Source organism: Myxocyprinus asiaticus, chromosome 38 (genome assembly GCF_019703515.2).
Source record: "Myxocyprinus asiaticus isolate MX2 ecotype Aquarium Trade chromosome 38, UBuf_Myxa_2, whole genome shotgun sequence".
NCBI classification, from domain to species: Eukaryota; Metazoa; Chordata; class Actinopteri; order Cypriniformes; family Catostomidae; genus Myxocyprinus; species Myxocyprinus asiaticus.
Genome location: NC_059381.1, coordinates 37481070 through 37504412, shown reverse-complemented (window position 1 = coordinate 37504412; position 23343 = coordinate 37481070). Strand labels below are relative to the sequence as shown.

Below are 23343 nucleotides of genomic sequence, written 5' to 3'. Positions count from 1 at the left end.
TCTGAAGATCTTATAAATGAACACATTTTCCTCAGAGCTGTTTTTATGAAAGCACTCTCTTTTATTCATTTCCTCAGAAGCTACTGAGGATGCTCTCCTAGGAGACTGTCCCATGATGCATCTGTGGCTTCATTATTACCACAATAAAGCCTTTCCTCTGCAAACTCTCCAAAGTCAAATGAGAGAAAGAACTCTGTGCCAGTGGCTTTTTTTCGATGCAGCTTGCTTTTGTTGGCATGTTAAAACACGTTTCTGCAAGTTAGGCTAAATTGTCATTTTCCTCATTATTTGTCCTTTATATTTTCAAGGAAAATAAAGGCATGAGATGTCTTTATTAGCATCCTATAAATGGCTTCTATTGGTCTCAACTGCAGCTGAGACTGGAAGTGGGCATGGGAAGAGAACATTTTAATTAGCTAGAATAGCGACAATTAGGAACAGGTCAAAGTGGTTGACTTGTTGACTTTTGATAAATGTAAGTTGCTTACATGATGCTATTTGACCATCAGAGAGACAGCGTAGCAGAATAGACCCTTTTCACAGACATGTTATGATGCGTTTCTGCCTTCTTTAACAACATAAATGTAGCATACTTTTTTATATTTACAATTTTACAAATATTTAGTGTAAATTTATAACATTGTACTTTGTATTATATTACCCTGGAATACGTTATAAAAAATCAGTAACCATATCTGCGATGAGCCTTCTAACACAGCTGCTGAGGGAGTGACAGAAAATTTGGTCTATTTCTCTGTTCTTACTGCTGTTATCCAGCACTGTCTATTTTTTATCTTCTTTTGCAAAGCTGGGAAAGCATAATCATTGATTTTTTTCTTTTGCTTTTGAAACAAACGGGTAAGTAAAAATTAAATTTGCTGTGGTCCCCCATTCACCACCATTCAGGTTTAGCCAACTACAATGACTTCCGCTTCACGGAACATGGACGTGTGAAAAGGGTCCATTGCAACTTTGTTTTAAAGGTGATACATTACATTCCTCATTAAAAATAGTTTTACTAATAAAGAAATTAATAGTAATTTTGACACATACGTCTTAAATCATGAGCACTCACATGAGATGAAGAAAATCATATCAGTAACCTTCATAGGGGCAGCCATGTTAGGATTACATGACCAGCCAAATACTATCTCAGTAACCGCCCTGTTATTGGACACTTTCACTCATGGATTACATTAATTATGGCTGACTGTGACTAGTGAATTTCTACAATGGCATTTGGTAACTGAAAACTATTGCGTTTGAATAATGCTGCATCCAGGCCACTGGAATATGTTGAATATGTTCAAGACAACATATTAACAAAATTACTGAGTGCACCTTTAAAGCAATTAAATGACATGTAATTTTAATTAAACATATGTAAATACTACACACAAGTAACTGACATGCTAAACTGTATCACAACAACAGTTCTGGAAGTAAAACCTATGCATCTTAACTGTCACAGCTTGCTAAAGTCACACAAAAAGTGCAAAGCTAGTTGTTAGCACAATTGCTAACAAGTTTGGAATAAACTTAGCAAATTTCCAAGTAAGTATTTGACCTGTAAAATCTTTTTTTAAATTCCCAACATGTTTACTGGTTGAAAAATGATTACAACCCCCCCCCCCCTAAAAATTTGAGAACTCTTTTTAAGCATAGCAAAAATACAACGCTGGGCATTAGTAGTCAAACTTTTTGTACATTCACACAATGGAGTCATTCAGTAAATCATATATAAACTATTCCAAATGCTAAGTCTTTAAAATAATCTTGTTTTATGGCATTCATGGTATACTAAATACACTACAATACATAAAGACAGGTATTTTTTTATTATTATTTTAATTATACCAGCAAATATATCATCAATATCAACAGTCCTCAATAGTCAAGATTTTCCCAAATTTACCACAAAAAACATATGCAAAAATAATTTTAAAATATTTCTTCCTCAAAAGGACTAAAAGAACTACTGGAACCTTTAAGGAACTGGAATCGTTAAGAGGAATCAGAACTGGAACAGGAATCGTTAAATTCTTAACGATTCCCATCCCTACATCTGAATAATCTGGCCCCTGAAAGAAAGTAGTTAAAGAGCCCTTCTGTATAGACCTAGTATAAAACCCCGAGTTTATTTATTTATTTTTAAATAAACATATGTTGCGAACAAAAACAGTCTCAGAGTATCATTTATTTACAGAAAAAAAAAAAAAAAATCCGGTCAGCAGCCCTTTGCGCATTCACAAAAGAGCAGAGTTCACACCGTCTCGTGTGACATATTCGTGTTTGCATGTTATGGATGTAATCTCACATTTTTGTCTTGGTTGAGACATCCAGGATGAGCACACAAATGCCACATTGTGAGAAAAACAAACAGATAAAACCAATTAAGCTTCTGTACAGCATTCTTCAGTTGTAAACAGCGCAGCTCTTTCGGGTGCGTCACACATGCGTCTGTTCTCGCGTGAACATGCCAACGCGATTAAGTCACGCGCATACCGCTGCTGACTGGAAGTGATGATTTACAGTTAAAAAGTACTTATAAATGATCTTTTTCACAGCAAAAGTGATTGTTTTGCTTAAGAAGACATTAATTTAACCAGCGGAGTCATATGGATGACGTTTATGTTGACTGTCTGTGATTTTTGGAGCTTCAAAGGTCAGATCACCATCCACTTGCATTTTAAGGACCTACTGAACTAAGATATTTTCTATTTTTCTTCAATTGTATTCTGATGAAGAAAGAAAGTCATACACACCTGGGATGGCATGAGGGAGAGTAAATGATGAGAGAATTTTCATTTTTGGGTGAACTAACCCTTTAAGCTATTATGGCCCTCCCATATGGGGCTTCAAGTTCAAGCTGACAAGACTGCCTAGACCACAAGAGACTACAGAAATAATAGCCAACATGTGTGTATACATTATGCCTTAAAAGACTTACTAGACTAATATTAATAATATTTTTCACTTTTTTTATTTCGTGACCAGTCGTTTTTAGTTAATAGTGAGAGTCATGTGCGTGACTTGGCTCAGTGAAACTCTTGATTGTAACCACGATGAAACCAAGATGCGAGCACCGGATTGACTGCGCAAACACTTCCACTAAAGGAGAAAGCAGTAGCCGTGTGCAAATTTACCGGATGCCGGGTCCCATGCGAAACTGGAATGGGACAAATGTTGGCTACATACCTTTCTTTCCACATGTCGGTAGACATTGGCAGACATGCCAGTCACCTCTGTAATCAATGTTATACATTATTCTCCCTAGTACCATTCATGCGTACTGGTTGACTGATGAGTGTGCCTGTGCACGTGTGTATGTGTTTGTGTGCTCAACACGGTGACAAACTCTGGCTACGACATCAAGGGGTGCTACTGCTGCATGCAGACAGAGATGCATTCATTTATTTCTCGTTTTCATTATTTTATTTTTGTTAATATTTGTTCCCTATCTGTCACTCACTCGACGTTGGTGTCGATGTAGTGACACTAGGGGTCACTCTTGGGAGCCCGAGACACCTCTGGTCTTTGATAAAAGGCCAATGAAAATTGGCGAGTGGTATTTGCATGCCACTCCCCCGAACATACGGGTATAAAAGGAGCTGGTATGCAACCACTCATTCAGATTTTCTCTTCGGAGCCGAACGGTCATGCTCATTGAGCTGAATACTACTGTTCATTCACCTCTGCTGGATCTGACGGCGCATTTCAGCGGCTTCTCCCTCCTCTGCACTGGTGCACTGCAGAGAACGCCCCTGGGCGCTTCGGCAGAAAAACTAGAGAGTATATTTTCTGAAAGAGCATTTTTCCCCTCTAAAAGAGTATATATTTCTCTAAAAGAGCGCACACACGGAACGTCTTTTTAAAGACGCGTCTTTTTAAAGATGCTTTTCCGATTGTGTGTTATTCCTGGTTGCGCTCGTTATCTCTCGCCTTCTAACGGTCACGATCACTGTCTTTCGTGTCTGAGCACTGCTCACGCGGAGACAGCGTTCGTGGATGGTCACATTCTCATTGCGAGAATGTGTCCATGGCAACGTTGCGGTCGCGGCTCGCCTTCGTAAGGAAGCGAGCCACCCCAGAGGCTCCCGCCTCGGTCCTTTTACCCACGGGTTTGAGGCCAGCGCGGCTAGCACTGGGGGCGATTTGGGGACCCCAATGGGACCGCCTCCGCCGGGTATCCCCCCGCGGAACTCCCATTCCCCAGCACGCTTGTCTGCCCCGATCGGGCTTCCGGGTGAGTCCGCCGGCTCGTCTCACGGCGAGTTCGACCTCTTATTCGGAGCCCGCGAAAGTGATGAGCTCTCCAGCGCAGCATCGGAGAGCGGGCTCGTCCAGTCGGAAGCCTCGGCTGGGCTCCTCCCTTCGGGGTCGATCGCCCAGTCACAGGCTGACGCGGAGATGACGACATGCTTTCCCGGACAGCCGCGAGCGTCGGTTAGAGTGGATTTCACCGCTCTTCCCTGAACCCTCGCGGCTCTGTGATTGGTTCCTGGGCTCGCGGCGCCGCTCAAAGCCACGCCCCGCCCCGTTCCTTTCTTCCCGGAAGTGCATGAAGAGCTGACAAGATCGCGGGAGGCACCTTTTACTGCCCGGTCCCGATCTTTTCAGCTTTCCCGCTCTCACTACCCTCGATGGTGGGGCGGCCAAGGGTTATTCGGCAATCCCCCGGTGGATAAAGTGCCCAAAGCCCCCGTCCAAGGCCTGTAGGTTTACGTCGTCTCTGACGGTCAAAGCCTACGGCGCTGCTGGACAAGCCGCCTCCGCCCTGCACGCCATGGCTCTCCTGCAAGTCTGCCAAGGCGCTAAAGGAACTGCACGAGGGTAGTTCCGCCCCGGGATTGATGCAGGAACTGCGCTCGACGACCGACCTCGCTCTCCGAGCGACGGAGGTCACGGCGCGGTCTCCCGGGCGGACGATGGCCACACTAGTGGTCCAGGAGCACCACCTTTGGCTCAACCTGGTCGAGATGGGTGAGGCCGACAGGACACGATTCCTTGCTGCCCCCATTTTCCAGGCGGGCCTATTCGGCGACACTGTCGAGGACTTTGCCCAGCAGTTCACGATGGTAGAGCAGTAGATGAATGCTAGCTGGCTTGTCCTGCCCCGGCGTGGCTCAAGATCCCCCCATCTACTCATCGCCAAAGGCGTCCCCCTGCGGTGACTGCACCGGCTCCGCCGCAGCCCGCCCCTCCGGCCCGGCCCCGGCGTGGAGCCCACCGCAGGAAGCCGACGCCACCCGTCTCACAGCCGGCACCGAAGAACCCACGGAGGTCTTCGAAGCGCCCCTGAGACGGGCGACCCAGGGACAACGAAACCCGCTGCTCTGGAGCTGGTAAGCAGATCTTCTTTTTGTTACCTTTTGCATTTAATTGCGCTGCATGCCCAAGTGGCTGCAGTACTCAAGAGCTCCGCAAGAGTGGTTTCCTTGTTCCCTGGGTCACATATTCGGTGTGTATGGCTGGCATCACGACCACCGTCCACCACTCCATTTGGCAGGTTGGCGCTCCAGCGGCGGTCTCCCGCCCTGAGCGCCCAGCTGTGGCACAAATCCGCCCCCGATGTGACAGTCTCCACGGGTCATGAGGACAGGCCTCTTCCTCCCCCGTCCCAGGCTGTTCCGGGGGTGGTCACAAGGAGCCAGGTAAGTGCTTCGATGTCCTCGGACTCAGCACGGCCACGATGGGGTGTGGCACCTCAAGCTCCGCCCCGCCGCGAGGCCCCACCCGCCGGTACATCCGATGACGTTGTCCCTTTGGTCCCCCTTGCGCGGAACTCGGGTGCATGGCTTGCGCTTTCCAGTCCGTCGCGAGGGCTGGTCCGGACCGTCCGACTCGGCTGCACGATTCACTTCGCTGGGCATCCGCCCAGGTCCAGCGGTGTCCACTTCACCTTGGTGAAAGATAGAAACGCTGCTACCTTGCGCGGAGATCGCTACCCTCCTACGGAAGGACGCGATAGAACCTGTCCCTCCAGCCGAGATGAAGAGGGGGTTTTACAGCCCCTACTTCATTGTACCGAAAAAAGGCGGTGGGTTGCGGCCAATCTTGGACCTGCGAGTACTGAACCGGGCCTTACACAGACTCCCGTTCAAGATGCTGACGCAAAGACGCATTCTAGCGAGCGTCCGGCATCAAGATTGGTTCGCGGCGGTAGACTCGAAGGATGCGTACTTTCACGTCTCGATCCTTCCTCGACACAGACCCTTCCTGCGGTTTGCGTTCGAGGGTCAGGCGTATCGGTACAAGTCCTCCCTTTCGGCCTGTCCCTGTCTCCTCGCGTCTTTACGAAGATCGCAGAGGCTGCCCTTGCCCCGTTAAGGGAGGTGGGCATTCGCATTCTCAACTATCTCGACGACTGGCTAATCCTAGCTCACTCTCGAGACGGGTTATGCGCACACAGGGACCTGGTGCTCTCACACCTCAGCCGACTAGGGCTTCGGGTCAGTTGGGAAAAGAGCAAGCTCCTCCCGGTTCAGAGCATCTCTTTTCTCGGTTTGGAGTTGGACTCAGTCTCCTTGACGGCGCACCTTATGAACGAGCGTGCCCAGTCGGTGCTGGCCTGTTTGAAGGCGTTCAAACAGAAAACAGCGGTTCCACTGAAACATTTTCAGAGGCTCCTGGGGCATATGGCGTCCTCGGCGGTGGCCACCCCGCTCGGGTTGATGCATATGAGGCCGCTTCAGCACTGGCTCCAGGCTCGAGTCCCGAGACGGGCATGGCGCCACGGGACACACCGCGTGGCCATTACGTCGGTCTGTCACCGTCTTTCAGCCCTTGGACCGACCTCTCGTTTCCACGAGCAGGTGTTCCGCTAGAACTGGTCTCCAGGCGCGTCGTGGTCACGACAGACGCCTCCAAAATGGGCTGGGGCGCTGTTGGCAACGGGCACGCAGCTGCCGGCCTCTAGACGGGTCCGCAGCTGCGTTGGCACATCAACTGCCTCGAGTTACTGGCAATTCTGCTCGCCCTGCGGAGGTTCCGGCCGTTGATCCAGGGCAAGCACGTGCTAGTTCGGACAGACAGCACGGCAGCGGTAGCATATGTCAACCGCCAAGGCGGTCTGCGCTCCCGCTGTATGTCATAACTCGCCCGCCGTCTCCTCCAACGGAGTTAGCAGCACCAAGTCGCTGCAAGCCACTCACATCCCGGGCAACCTCAACACTTCGGCGGACGCGCCGTAACAACAGGTTACCCTCAAGGGAGAGTGGAGACTCCACCTTCAGGTGGTCCAGCTGATTTGGAGTCGATTCAGTCAGGCACAGGTGCACCTGTTCGCCTCCCAAGAATCCTCCCACTGCCTGCTCTGGTACGCCCTCACCGAGGCCTTCCTCGGCATAGACGCGCTGGCACAGCTGGTCCCCTGGCATTCGCAAATATGCGTTTTCCCCAGTGAGCCTGCTCGCACAGACCCTGTGCAAGGTCAGGGAGGACGAGGAGAAGGTCGTCCTGGTAAGCACCCTACTGGCCCGCCCAGACGTGGTGCTCGGACCTCACGCTCCTCGTGACAGCTCCCCCGGGCAAATTCCCCTGAGAAAGGCCCTTCTTTCTCAGGGAAGGGGCACCATCCGGCACCCGCGCCCAGACCTCTGGAATCTCCATGTCTGGCCCCTGGACGGGACGCGGAAGACCTAATCCGTCTCCCACCTGCGGTGGTAGACACATTCACTCAGGCTAGGGCTCCCTCTACGAGGCGCCTGTATGCCTTTAAGTGGTGTCTGTTCGCTAAGTGGTGTTCTTCCCATCAGGAAGACCCCCAGAGGTGCGCAGTCAGATCAGTGCTTTCCTTCCTGCAAGAGAGGTTGGAAGGGAGGCTGTCCCCTTCCACCTTGAAGGTGTACGTTGCTGCCATAGAAGCACACCATGACGCAGTCGACGGTGAGTCCTTAGGGAAGCATGATCTGATCATCAGGTTCCTAAGAGGCGCCAGGAGGCTGAATCCCTCCAGGCCACGCCTTGTTCCCTCATCGGACCTCTGTAGTTTTTCAGGGTCTACAGAGAGCCCCCTTTGAGTTTTGCAGTCAGTCGGGCTTAAGGCACTCTCCTTGAAGACTGCCCTCCTGACTGCGCTCACTTCCATCAAGAGGGTAGGTGACCTGCAAGCGTTCTCTGTCAGCGAAACGTGCCTGGAGTTCGGTCCGGGCTATTCTCATGTGATCCTGAGACCCCCGACCGGGCTATGTGCCCAAGGTTCCCACCACTCCTTTTAGAGACCAGGTGGTGAACCTGCAAGCGCTTCCCCAGGAGGAGGCAGACCCAGCCCTGGCGTTGCTGTGTCCGGTGCGCGCTTTGCGCATCTATTTGGATCGCATGCAGAGCTTTAGACACTCTGAGCAGCTCTTTGTCTGCTTCGGTGCACAGCGGAAAGGAAGCGCTGTCTCCAAGCAGAGGATCGCCCACTGGCTCATTGACGCCATAACTATGGCATGTCTCGCCCAAAACATGCCGCCCCCGGTAGGGCTACGAGCCCATTCTACTCGTGGTGTAGCGGCTTCTTGGGCCCTGGCCAGAGGTGCCTCTCTAACAGACATTGCAGAGCAGCGGGCTGGGCAACACCCAACACCTTTGCAAGGTTCTACAACCTCCGGGTGGAACCGGTTTCGTCCCAGGTAGTGGCACGCAACACAAGCGGATAAGCCCGGGATAGCCGGCCGGGTGTATCGCTTACACATAGCGCCTTCCACCTCCTTTTGTGCTGAAGACGTGCGCTGTTAATTCCCAGTAGTGTTCACAAAGGTTGTTCCCTGGTTGACTTCCTCCGAGCCCTGTGGCAGTCGAGTTTTCGGAGAGACTCGCTGCCGGCCCAGTACACGCGCTCACTAAGAGCCCGGTTCTGGGGTAGGTGCTCCGCATGTGGCGGTTCCCTGTAAGGCTAATCCCATGCGATCTATATCTTCCGCTAGTTCGTTTCCCTACTGGCAAACTGCGTCTTCCTTGGGCAGAGCCCCTCAGTCTCCATGTTGTAGTAACTCCTCCCCCATTGGGTAGGATCTACCTTGAAGGCTCTCCACATGGTTGGAAAGACCATGTGATGTATTCTTCCACTTAAATATCCCCCCTCTCTTGGGGCGAGGTGTGGTCTCCGCGGTGTCCTCCCCTTGGGAGGGACACCCCCCGACTAGACCTGGCGGCCCAGTCGGATAATCCCCCTTCTTTTTTAGGGAGTGGAAAAAGAGAAGGGGAAAGAGGCCATGACTGGGTTAAGCCTGTCTCTATCTCTGGGTAGTCGACTTGTCCCCAAAAAGGGCCGTTCGACACTCATAACTGTGTTGGGGGAGGTTACGTGTCGACCTGGTGTGCTGGCTATGAGGCACACAGCAAGTCTGCCCACCACACACCGCCAGTTCACGTAACACAGTTCAGCCTTGTGGCGTTTTGTATAGGGACCCCTAGTGTCACTACATCGACACCAACGTCGAGTGAGTGACAGATAGGGAACGTCATGGTTACTGGTGTAACCTCCGTTCCCTGATGGAGGGAACGAGACGTTGGTCCCTCCTGCCACAACGCTGAACTACCCGCTGAAATGGCCGGACCTTATATCGGCTCCTCAGCGTAAAACCTGAATGAGTGGTTGCATACCAGCTCCTTTTATACCCGTATGTTCGGGGGAGTGGCATGCAAATACCACTCGCCAATTTTCATTGGCCTTTTATCAAAGACCAGAGGTGTCTCGGGCTCCCAAGAGTGACCCCTAGTGTCACTACATCGACACCAACGTCTCGTTCCCTCCATCAGGGAACGGAGGTTACACCAGTAACCATGACGTTTCCCAATTCCCAAAGGCTTAAATCTGAGTCAAATCAGAGTTCAAATTCATCAGAGTCTGTGACCTGACCAAGTTTCGAGACCAGACTCAAGTCCGAGTCTGAACTCGAGTACCCCAACTCTAACAAATTGTTTACTAAGGATGAAAAACCATTATCAAACTGCTAATATATTAACTAATTAAGCAACACATTGTTTGCTACAGTGAAATAAACAAATAATATTCTATGTGTATGTAGTTTTTAATGTATTAAAGGGGTCATGTCATGAGGAATAACATTTTCTTTGATATTTTGTCATAACAGGTGTTTCTACTGTAAAAAAATACTGTACATTTCAGAACTCAAAACTTAATCCCCAATGAAATAAAATCATTTATTGAAACCAAGCTGCAAAAACACCTCGTTCTCTACTTCCACGGCAACCCTACATCGCTAGGGGTGTATTAATTCAAGAACGCCTCTACAGCGAAAAAACACTCAACGCCCCCTTGGCCACTGGTGCTTTAGTTCATAAACTGAACGACAAGGACAAACAAGGCCTACTGTGGCCTAACTATTCCTGAACACCAAAGGGGACCATCTGGACTATTTTCAATAATTTCTGTGTTTAAACATGTACAGACAGATGTCTTTGACTGCTTGATGGCATATCTCTGCCCATCTGCACTATTTTTAATTGTTGGTGTATGAAAACATGCGCTAGATAGACAACTTTGACCATTTAGATGTGATTCCAGCGATGTGCATTTCATTGCAGGATGATACTGGAAACTGCACGTGTGTGCGTCTAGTTCACACCATGCTTTGGACTTTGTATGTGTGCAGAGCATGTGAGTGGAGCGGAGCGAGAGCAGAGCGGTGATAATTTCACCTGAGTGGAAAGCGCCTTTTTGAAGATTCCGCTCCGCTCGCTCAGGCCGCTCAGTGCCGCTCGCTCAACCCAGAATGCGCTTCGTGATATGCTGGTTTGGGAATCTGCGAAATAAGCAATAGGCCTGAAGTTATGGAGTTTTAGTGTAGTTGCAAACCTTATAGCCTAAATAAATGCAAAGTATAACTCAAAGCTAAGAACGAGGAAATCGAAAGGGAGTGTGGACTGTGGAGAGACCGTGAGAATGAGCAAATATTTCTTTTGGAATCGTACGTGTCACATTGCCAGAGAGCACGAGGATGTGCTATGCGAACATGGTAGTGCTGCAAAAGGTGAGCTAGTAGGCTACACTACTATTCGATAATAAATTAATAGATAAGTAATGTATCTTGTTGTTTTGCCATCATGTCAGTGCAGCTGCCAGCTAGATGCAAGCCCGGTTCTGCAGAGTTGTGAAAGTTAGAGCGCCCTCAATTGAATATGTAAGCTTCATAATACTGTATATGGACAAAGCATTTTTCCTTGAATCCCGGCGAACACACAAAAAAATCCCTGCATCAAAACCAATAAACGTATGATCTTGCAGATCAGTGTGTCCTAATTTGCAGGTGGAGCATTCTGCTTTCATGCCTCTATCGTACAATTGAGCATTTGATTGGTAAAGATTTCCGCTCTCGTACAGAGAATTTCATAACAGAATGATCTCACTTAATCGGCCACCTGTTGCTTTCGATTTCTGCTACGGGATAAAGTGGCACATAACTGCTGGTCAGTTTCCCAAAGCCAAATCCACACCTTAACAATAAGTGAAACGAAAAAAAATGATTCTAGATTAGTGGTTGCAGATAATACATTCGACATCGCTTGCTGCATTCATGTGCAGAGAAAAAAGCTATAAATGATTGTACATTAGAAGAAAAAAAAATGTCTTAAACGAAGGCAGTGTAATTTGTGAACTAAATCATTTTTATTTGTTTTGGGATCATTAAACATGATTTCATCTAATATATACAGTATATTGGACAAAATCTGACTTTATGCAGGACAAATATTTTTTATTTGTTAAATCTATGTTTAAACCTTGCTGTACATGTAAAGAGTGCATGCACAAGTCATGATCGTTTGATGCATATAAAGTCCAGATTCATTTTATAATGCTTTAAATATATCAAGGAAAAACAAAGGGGGTACATGGTATCTACTAATATAATAATTATTATATAAATAACCACAGTCCTTTAGATTGCATATGATTCGTACATATAAAATTGTATGGAATATTAATAAAGCATCAACAATGAAAAAGAGAAAAACATTCACTGCTCTTTTCTGGATAACTTAATACACCCTTTAAAACTGAACGCAAAATTAGGATGAGAAATTGCTCATTTTAATTTACAGATCCAAAGTCTGATAGTATTAAATCAGAAACATATTAATGTATCAAATCTATAATCATTCCATAGAGACAACACAACTGAAAAACAATTATGAATTTCACTTTTACCTGCAATATTTTTCCTGGTATCAGTCCATGTTTTCATTATTGACATAAACAACTCAAACAAACTTTAAAGTCGAAAAGATTGTGGTTTTCTGGGTCGGTTGTATCACTCGGGTCCAGTTTAAACTGAAAAGCGCAAATTTGTGCGTATGTGAGTTTCCACGCCAACGCACATGTGTTTTATCACTTGTAGAGGCGTGTTTGATGACTTGTTTAAAGTAAATAAAGAGAACAGAGAAATATTTGACTGATTACAAATGATAACGAAGGTCTGTTAGACCCGATTATTTAAAGCAGTTGTAAACCAGTCCAAAATAAACAGCAAGATTTTATATACAAAAACAACAATACAATCGCATAATTTCAGATGTGTACATTACTGATCATTTGTTAATTTAATAAATGTCGACGTATAGTCTATATTTCACCCAGAGGGGCCCCTCAGCCCATGTGGGCAAAGGGGCAGTTGCTTAGGCCACTGTAGCTACCCCCTGTGTACGTGTTTGGAACCAAGTATACTACAGAGAAATTTAATGTTGGAACTTTTTTACCGGTGAGCATGAGCGGTACTTGAATGGAGCGTCCGCTTGGGCTGTGAGCGGCTGAGCGGAGCGCACATGCATGGAGCGGGTTATTGAGCAGAGTGTCACACCGCTCCGCTCACATGCTCTGTATGTGTATCATGTGAATGTGTCTTCAGCATAGACTGCATGTTTTTTAGGTGATCAGTGTGGATTGCTTGTGAACCAGTCATAAAACGATTCAAGCTTTGCAAAGGAACTGCTATTGAAGGATGGGGCAGTTAAAAACACTTGGACCCGATGCAAAACAGTAAGTAAACAGTTCCATTCATGAATATTTCAAATTTTATGACTGTTTGATAGTTTATGGTCCTGACACCCTGTTTACACAGGGCACGTCCATTGACGCAACACAAGGCAACGGCTTGAGGCTGTCTACGCAAACTTTCTAAACTGTTTATTTGTGTTGTTGGAAGTAGTAGCGCCAGCACGTGCAGCACAAAATGGAATGGGACATCTGTTTACTGTCGGGTTATAATGGGTTTTATTGCTTTTGATGCTCTTGACGAGACTCTCGCGTCCAGTGTAGTCAAGTTGTGAGTGTTAACACTTGTGCTTGAGATGAACAGTTTAATATATTCAGATGCAATGTGTTGGATGTGCATTGTATGTAAACCCTGAAATTTTGTTTTATAATGTTGTAGAGCTTGTTCATTCTCTTCAGACTGAGTTTCAAATATGGCTGAATTTGAAGGGCGGCACGATGTTAGCCAATCAGAACAGTGGGTGTTTACATTAAAGTTTTAAGGAGACGCTTATGCCAAAACCGAGTGTTTCAGACAGAAGGCCAGAAACAGGGTGGAAAATGATCACATATTACTAAATTATGAATGTTTTAATGCAAAAAAAAAAAAACTTTACTAACATTATCAGTGGACCTCAGGGGAGAAAAAAAAGAGCATTTCATGACCCCTTTAATAATGTAGGAACAATAATTTATACATGATCAATTAACTATAATGCTTTACAAATACTTCATACCATGTAGTTTTTATAATGTTATCACTAATTATCTTCCATGTTTTAGAATAACAGTTGAACAGCACTATTTTGCAAATGCGTAGATGCAATTCCCTAGCTAGAATCAAGCAAATATGGCCAGGTTTGAATAGTGAGCATATGGCCAAACTTACAGCTTGAGAACTCCAGGGGACATGAATGTTCATCCATTGGGAAGTTATTCAGTTTAAGCTGGCACTCTGCGTCGATGGTCAACCTACAGACAGAAACAGTTCCACTAATTACTTTTCTGATATAAGCCAGGATCCAATTCATTAGGAGAGCTAGAATAGGCTGAAGTATACAGGCACAATAATGAAATTAATGGCAAAACATGTCATTTAGGGTTTGCATCAAATGCTTTTAATGGCAGGCATGCTTCATAATTGCTATAATTGGATGAATCTCAGGTCTTATGCAATGGTTTTGAAAAACTTAAGCTAATAATTAGACCATTGTTGCATAATGAATCAAATAAATAAGCCAGATTGAAAATCAAACAGCAATCAGTTTACACTTTCTTAAGATGCAAGCGATTTTTACTACAAAGGCTATCCATGAAAAATCACAAATGAGATCTCTTTAATATTGCAATTATTCATCCAAGACAGCAATGAAATTAAATGGACTAAAGAACAAATGGAGACTTTTTCTTGAGTCTCCAAAATATAAGCGATTATATATATATAGTCTTATGCTTAGATTTGTCAAGACACTAAAGTCAAAACCAGAGATTTAAAGACGAACTCATCAAATTCTTCCAAGACCAAATATTCAAAGCTATGCTTTCCACATTAATATTATAGCTCAATAATCGAACTGTTTGTCAAGTATTGTCTCATTCCTGTTTCTCTCTTATTTCAGGACAAACATCTACGACAAAATTGATACCTAAACCTGACATAATTGAGAACTCCATTAAGTCTTTGAAAAATGAGCAATGAATTTTTCCACTGGGTATGCTCTTTATATTATATGAGAGGAACGATCCATAATTGAAGGGTAAATTTACCTCAAAGTGTACAGTATACGCCCATCATTGGATATCCGAAGCATCCGATTGGGTGTGGTGATCCAATGGGCATCTGCCTTCTTGGAGTTGCGGAAAAATGTGTCAGGGATCCAGATTTTGCCAACCATGTTGCTATTAAGACGAAGCACCTTCATAGTGCTGTTGAATTTCAACCGTCTGTCATACCAGGTCTGAGCGAAAAAGATGTCAATGGTGTACTCCTGAAGAATTGAAAAGAGAAATTGAAAAGTATGTCAGACCTTTGTGTAATTGATAAAAAATTTGTATTAGTAACCAGAACATGTTTTCAAGGCCAAATCAATGCTTTTGAGAGCACATACCACTATTAGTATGATACATTTGAACTTTAAAATAAAATGCATCCATTCTTCATAAACTTCCTAACTTTACTATGGTACTATTTTCACTGGGGCACAAAAGAGCAGATGACCGCATTTCGCCACATTTGGAATGAGGAGCATGTTGAAAAACTATTCCCAACTACACACAGAAACTCAAAGGTTTTCTGGGAAAATGAAGGTTTGAGTGTTTAATAAATAAATTCAACTAAAAAGACTAAAAAGAGATCTCTTTCAAGAATCCTCTTTCAAGGGTATAGTTGAACACAAAGAGAACTGCGTTCTTTTTTACTCAGTTTACATTTGAGTCAACTGAAAGAGCTCCAAGTTCGATTCTTTTAATCCTTAAACACATACCTCAGGTCTTTAGTGACCAGGGACCTCATTCCACCCCCTTTACCTCATAAATGTTTTGGAGTTATGAGAGAGAGAGAGAGAGAGAGAGAGAGAGAGCGTTTGAATAGTCTTGGCCAGTCTGAACATTCCATCAATTTAAGTCTAAGGGATTTTTGATCGGCAGATATACGCAGAGACTATTTAGCAGAGACAGGCCACTTCCACTTAGTTCACCCAAAAATTTAAATTCAGTCATTGTTTACTCACCCCTGTGTTATAACCCTATATGACTTTCTTTTTTTTTTCTTAACACAAAGTGAGAAATTGTGAAATAATTTGTTCTCAGTGATGTCATACAATGGCAGTTTATGGTGACCACCTCTTCAAGCTTCAAAAGAACACAAAAGTATAATTCAGAAGTCTAATAAATTATTCTATGAGACTCATGATTGTTATGAAAGTATACAATAAGATGTGGTGAAAAACAAACCAAAATCGAATATATTATTAGTGAAAATGTTCACTGACCGTTGATCTCCTGTGCGTGTTCATGACAGGGCACTAGACAACAGTTCACTCAGCCCCCCTCACGACACTGGGGCATTCAAGTGAAAACATGTTTGTTTATCTAAAAACAGGTCTGCCACAGCGATAGTGACAACAGAACACAACACAGCTGCACACAAAACAGAGAACAGAACTTACTAAACATGTCTGAAGAGTTTGTAGTCGAACAATTGATGCATTTCTATGCATCCATTTTTTTTTTTTTTTTTATGATATAGATTATGAAACATTCTGAGACTCTCAGCCTAAGAAACTGCTGAAAAATCACAAAACAAATTGAGCCAAAAATTTACTTTTTTCTTATTTTTCTTATTTGACATTATATATCTCTGGGTGTAAATAAGGTGGCTGTATCTTAGAAAGCAATCAAAAATTATAGCATTACAAAAATGATTGATCATAGTGTCCAAAAACGTCTCCATGTGCCCAAAAGCCTCTGCAAACAAATAAAACATAATAATTGTACATTAAAAACTAATTACACATGCAAACACAACAATGACTAAAGGTTTGCATAGCATGGGTACATGATTTTTGTAATGAGATTTCACAGAATGACTGCCTTTTAACATGGCACCATCTCCTGGTGGCCATATGTAACATTGTGCTTCGTGTGGATTATCTAATGATCTATGCATCCGATTACCTTGTGCATGGGCTCGTTTGAAAGATAATCACCTCCTCACATTTTATGTTCTGTTTATTTTTCGTGAAGTTATGAGCAAAAACGGCATATATGCAACACCAACATAACTGTCAAAGACATATACTTAGCTATTACTCGCTACATTTTTGTCTGTGAGTAAAACAAATAGGCTGGTTGTATTCTACTCTTTGAGAGCTTTCCAACAACATATGACACAAGGCTATTTAATTCCAATAAAATGTACAGTGCAAATATTTTATAAATTATCAAAACACATCTTATTTGTCTGCAAATTTCAAAGCACTTGTTTTGGTCATAATGCCTGCATGCAGCGGAAAGGAACAGCTTTTAAGCTTTCAAACAATATCTATTTTGTGTTGGTCAAGACTGTAGTTATTAATATTTTGATGATTATTTTGTTTCTCGTGGGCCCGCCGAAGTATCATCTGTAATCAGCATTTCAAAAGCTGCTATGGCCAGTTGTGCAGTCCACCAATAACGTTAGAGTGACAGCAGTAGGAATGCCCACTAACAACACAGATCGCAGAGTTTAGTGACACCAAGCGAAAATGCTGCCGATGGTGTGAACAGGGCTTATGTGTGAACACCTTTTAAGAGTAACCCTTTCTATTGGCAGTAAAGGATGGGCAAAACGTAACTTAATTTGGAGATTAAAAACATTTGCTAGTTTATAGTTTTTGCACATCCTGTTTAAGATCTGCTGTTTCTGAATTTATCCATTTTTTTTACTTTTAGACTTGACATCAAAGCAGCAGAAACGTCTAGTGATTCTGAGTTGTTAATTGTTATCATATCGCAGTTCAAACCGCAATATGACCAAATCATGCAGCCCTAGTTTGAACACAAATCTGTAAAATGATTTCTCTGAACATTTAATTCAGAGGTGATATGCTAAATGAATAATCCAGCATGCAAATAAATAAATGACAATATTGTTCAGTCCCTTGTGATAAGAACAAGGTTATTTATTACCTTTAAATTAAAGGGCAAAGACTTTCGGAAGGCACTGCAAAACACCTAGGAAGGTTTACAAACAGAACTGAAACATCAAAAGCCGTCTTGCTTCAAGAAAATGGATGCCATGTCCTTGTGATCTTTCTCTATTTATAGATAAAGATGGCATTTTAAGATTTAGCCTTCACTCAGGGTTTACTAAATCTCAATTCTTCAGCTGGAGCCTAATGTGGACCACAACACTGAAATGGAGCCCAAGAGGAGATGGTAAAACCTGGACTAGGTTTAATGTAAACTGGAATCCCAGGGGAAAATGAGGGGAACACAAAATGGGGTTGGGAACTGAGAACTGGTTCTTATAGATCTTAACATTGAACCCAACCGAAACCAATGCAACCCACATTTTCAGTGCCGTTCGTTCCTTAAGTACTTTCTGTCCATTCATTTTCTCTATTGGGATAAAAAATAAATAAATACATCATTAAGTGGAATCAAACCAAAATCCTTATAATTCAAATCTTACACACCAAACAATGAACACAAGATAAATATTGTTGTACAATTATTTCATCCTCCAGAAGTGACCTAAATAGTTGCTGGGTTATTCTTGAGATTCTGTAATATTTCATTCCCCCAGACTTTTTAAAGTGGTGGTTCACCAAAATGAAATGTTAAAAGCTTTTTTGTCAAGCATTTTGTCATGCCCCAAGGCACTTAATTTGTACCTAGAAAATATTTAATACAATATGCACACTGTCTAAAAAAAATTTAATAATAAAAACATTTACTTGTGTTCCTTTGCTGAGAAAGATATTTTACTTGCATGCTATGTGGTCTTCTGTCTGACACCACATGAGGAACAGTGGCCATTTTGAGCAAAAAAACATCAACCCTGTCACATTTCTTCACTGTCAACCTGTGATGGGGTTGAGTTACTCACTACATTTATAAATACTCTAATAAAAATATGGAATAGTCAATATATTATACATTACCAATTCAAAATATTTACTTTATATATTTATTGAAACATGATGTGATGAGATTATTAGGGGTGCACCAATCAATCGGCCACCGATCTAAATCGGCCTATCTTCGTCTTAAGTCTGTGATTGGCGATCGGCCGATCGTGCCTAGAATCAGGACCGATCTTTTTTGCAGCACGCAGGAAATCACACATACACTGCTACTCTAATGAACGAGCGCTTGCTCAGCCCTTGATGCATGACAGTGTGGCCTCTGCAGGGTGAATTGTTGGCAGTTCTAAGTATTCACGAATGTAAGCTTTCAGACATGCTGTTATTCAGATGAATATGCAGGTTTGTTTTTAAAAATGTTAAGAATTACACATGTATGAATATTAAGTCGTCCATTCTCTAGAGTCATTACGGTAGTAATTCTGACTGCACTGTGAGCACGGAGAGGATAATTAAACAACAAAAAAAAACATGCGTATACAAATCTGAGTATACGTGATGTAACGCAAGTTGTGACAATCAGACGTTGTGTTGAGCGATAGAGACTGTTTGAGCGATCATGAGCACTTTCAGCTTCACTCCCTTCAATATGCTCACTCGCAGTGTCAATCAAACATGCACGCTCTCCAGGTGCTCTCAAAATCTCATCAGACACTCATCTCAGTGCTATTCTGTAAGGATCCCAATTTAAATCAGTTTAATGTTGGTCACATTACCACTAATCACAGCAATCACATTTTAACCAGAACGGCACTGCGTCTTCACGCATTTGCTTAATAATTAGTGATTTGTGTAACAGCAAAACGCCAAAGACAGTAAACAAATCATAGCTATTAATGACTTCTCACTGGAGCAGTTTTAGAACTTGTAATGGATATATTTTTCTTATTTTTGAACATATCTCTGCTGTGTGTGATGCTCTCATGGTTTTTACTGCTTACCAGTATGTCACAATGACCTTTTGATAACAGAACTATTCATAACTATTTCAAAACAAATAAATGTTAGCAATTCACAATTAATGTAATTTTAATGTTATTTTGGTAAATTTATAAAAAAGGTTCCATTCATTAACATTAGTTAATGCATTAGGTATCATGAACAAACAATTAACAATATATTTTTACAGCCTTTATTAATTGTAATATTAGTTAATAAAATTACAATTGTTCATTGTTAGTTCATGTTAGTTCATAGTGCATTAACTAATGTTAACTAATACAACCAAGCCCCGGAAGTGACAGTGGAACGCAACTGGCCCTGGCATGCACTAGCATGCCCTCATTTGGCCCGATAGTGGAAACGTGGCTAGTGTGATCTATCACAATGCATACACTTGACTTCCAGCTGTCTTTGTTAAACAAAGAAAGACCTAAACTGTACATGCTTTAACATGCAGCACTTCAGTTTTAATCAGAATGTCTAAACACCTGCGCTACCACCAGTCATTTAGAAAACCCACAGCCGATATGCGAAATCCAGTGGGGAAATCCCACTGCCCTTGGGCAGTTGTGTACACTGAAATATAATGATGATCTGTATCCATGCGTCATCCTTGGCATAGATGAAGCAAGTGAAGTGTACAAGTCAAGTGTATGCATCGTGCTGGACCAAGCCAATTTTCCTGGTCTGTTTCTGATGACTAATTTGGTACCAATTTGATGAAATACTTGATGATGATTTCACCTCAACAGCGTGACATCTCACCATCAAGGGAGGTGTGGGCAAGACTCTCAGAATAAATAATTGACTGAAGACCTGCACACACACACATACACACACACTTGAATGGTAGTAGCTTAGCATTTTGGTCTTGCAGCAGAGATGGATAATTTTGACACCAGTGCATTTAATACTGTTCTGGCATTCTTCTTACTCCAGGAAAATTTTAATTTACTTGTATTCAGTGAATTGAACTTCATTCAGTTTCATTCAGTAATGTTTTGGACCTGTTGAGTTTAAGGCCATGTTCATGTTAAAGGGATGGTTCACCCAAAAATGAAAATTCTCTCTTCTTTTACTCACCCTCATGCCATCCCAGATGTGTATGACTTTCTTTATTCTGCCTGTGTTAGCAGAATAAAAAAGTCATACACATTTGGGATGGAATAAGTGTGAGTAAATGATGAGAGAATCTTTTTTTTTTTTTCTTTTTAATCTTTGGGTGATCTATCCCTTTAAACTTATCTCATAATCCATTGACAGTTATTAATCACCCTAATATGTAAGTGAAAAACATGGAATCCATTTTGGTGGCACTTGGCTGATGTTGCAAATGGGAAAAGTATTCAGCCATCTTTACCATGTCTTCATTGGATGTGCCATTTATCTCAGATGCTCCAATAACTTGAATCAAACTGAAAGGAGGGAAATTGGGCATTAGCTATCTGCAATTTTTGGATCCTTGCCTGGTTTTGGAATGGCAGTTACCTTTGCCTCATGGCAGGGTTTTGGAATCCTTCTTTCTCTTACTTGAGTATGAAGTCTACGGGCCTCGTCTTTGCCTTTGGGCCAAGCTGCTGGAGAAACTCAGAGAGGAAATTGTCATATTCTGCTGCTGTGCCTGACTTAATGTCATGTAGGGCTGCATAGAGGTCCAACACTAAGAATACCTCTAGGATGCCGTAATTTAGTCAGATTGATGTTTGGTGGCAGTATTGGCTCCACTTCTCTCGCACTTGATGTTTATGTTCCTTCTTCAGAAGGGCCTTTGCTAATTGTAGCAGGTGACTAGCCACAGCATTTGGACAAACTGCAGGTCAGGCTTGGGTTGGCGGCTTCTGAGTGGCACCCAGTTGGTGTAGAAAGCTCTAACATTTCCTGCTGGAATGACTGAAGTTGAGTTTAGCTGTGATTTCTACCCAGCAACTCTGACTGGCAGTGTCCAATTATTCTCCAGGTTTCCAGATGCTTCATAATCCTCAAGAAGGGCCTTACACTCTTCATCCAATCATGGTATGTAGACTGGTCTACAGCCTCGTGGGATTGCCACATTTGCTGTGCTGAGGATTGCTTCTTGAAAACATCGGAATGATTCTTCAACTGAAATGCAGTGTGAGGGGAGGTATCAATACTTCTCTCCAGAGTACTGCAGTATTGCTCCCAGTCGGCTTTTCAAAAGTTCCAAAATTTCTTGAGTGACCCATGAATAATTGGAATCTGCTGCCTGACATGGATAAGCAATGGTCTGTGATGGCTGTGAGGGAAATCAAAGACAGTCTGACATGCTGGGTGAGTGCGGTCACCTAGTGTGGTAACCCAGCAGAGGTCAGGGGAGTAGTCCTTCAATCATCTTGCAGGGTGAAATGTTCCATGTTGCTTGGTGTCATGTAGCAGTGACAGGTCATTGTTTGTTTCCCAGTCCAGCAATCTTTCCCCATTGTCATCTGGGTCCAAGTACCCACAGTCAGGGTAGTGACTACTAAAGTCACCTTTGTATATCAAGGGTGTTTGATATGTGGGAGCATGTTCTGGTCCCACTGTGCACTGGGGAGGAGGGGCCTTCAAGTCAACTTGAAGGCTTCGACCTTGATGTATCACAAAGGCTAGATGAGGAGATTGGAGAGGCATCAGTGATGTTCAATCAAACATATGCTGCATGACCAAATTTGGCATGGGGTGTCGATGAGACAGAATTGTAAACTCTTAAGGTATACCATCCAGCAATTTGGTTCTCTACGTGTCTCTTGCAACAGATTACGTTGACTTTATGTCGATGAGCTATGGTGCTGTTGAGAGATCATTTGGCTGCTGAGAGACCCTTAAGGTTGAGTTGTAGAATTTGGTCCAATGGCTTGAAAGTCACTGTACATCGGCACATCAAGGCCTTCTATTTATTGTGGCATAGAATGGGATCCATGCTAGAATTTGGTCTGCTGGTATGATCATTCGCAGCTCCGGGTTCGGTAGACCGGATCAGATCTGACAGGGAGCACGAAGAGAACGTTAATCCATTGCTCCCCAAAGAAGGATGGTTAATGTGCTGCCAACCTGGTTCGCTGGGAGCAAGCCACCGATCCAAACTGGATTTGCTTTCTGACAAGATTTGATGGAGGTCTACCGACTCTACATCAAGTTGCAGATGAAGAAGCGATCCAATGGCTTGGCAAGTTATACACATGCTAAGAAGAATCACCCTAATGTCTGCAGTGGTTTTGTCTGTTTCAGTATTGACTGTGGCTTAGTTAATACATTTCAGATTGTGATATGTAAATGTAAATATGTCTTATGTCTCATTAAATGTTTGCCTGCAATTGATACTATTCAACACAAAAGGAATGAGAAAGTTTGTGTCCCTTCCACCCTGTTACAGTCTTTAACCAAATCATGTGACAGGTTTGAGATGAGAGTGACAATACTGGATAGCTAAAATAGGAACAATTAAAAATCAATGTATTGTTTGCTGAGCAGTTCAGGGCTAGCACAAAAGAAGTTTGGGTTTTAGTTAAAAATCTGAACTTTAAACATTTTTTAACCAAAATAATGAGACCACAGACACACAATTTGTCTATTTGTAGCTTAGTCATCAATTTTATATTTGTAGTCATTAAATTGGTATGAGGGAGACATGAGCAATAGGTAGATGTTTATTTCATAACCAGTATTGTGTAGAATCTAGGGATGGACATTTGAGTAATTTTGTAGTCGAGTACTCTAACACACAAAAAAATGAGTAATCAATTAGTCATTAATTAAAATACAAGTTAAAAATAACAAGTATGACACGAATGTGATGAA

General features: G+C 43.2%; 1 protein-coding gene across 2 annotated transcripts in view; it reads right to left on the bottom strand.

Moving 5' to 3' along the window:
- Positions 1-23343, bottom strand: part of LOC127429139 (gamma-aminobutyric acid receptor subunit gamma-2-like) — a 148513-nt gene that overhangs the window by 69198 nt on the left and 55972 nt on the right. For both annotated transcript variants that reach the window (XM_051677984.1, XM_051677985.1), the window contains exons 4-5: positions 14747-14967; positions 13869-13951 (exon numbers count right to left, since the gene is read on the bottom strand). In XM_051677984.1, the coding sequence (XP_051533944.1) occupies positions 13869-13951; positions 14747-14967 (304 nt within the window). The remainder of the gene's footprint in view (positions 1-13868; positions 13952-14746; positions 14968-23343) is intronic.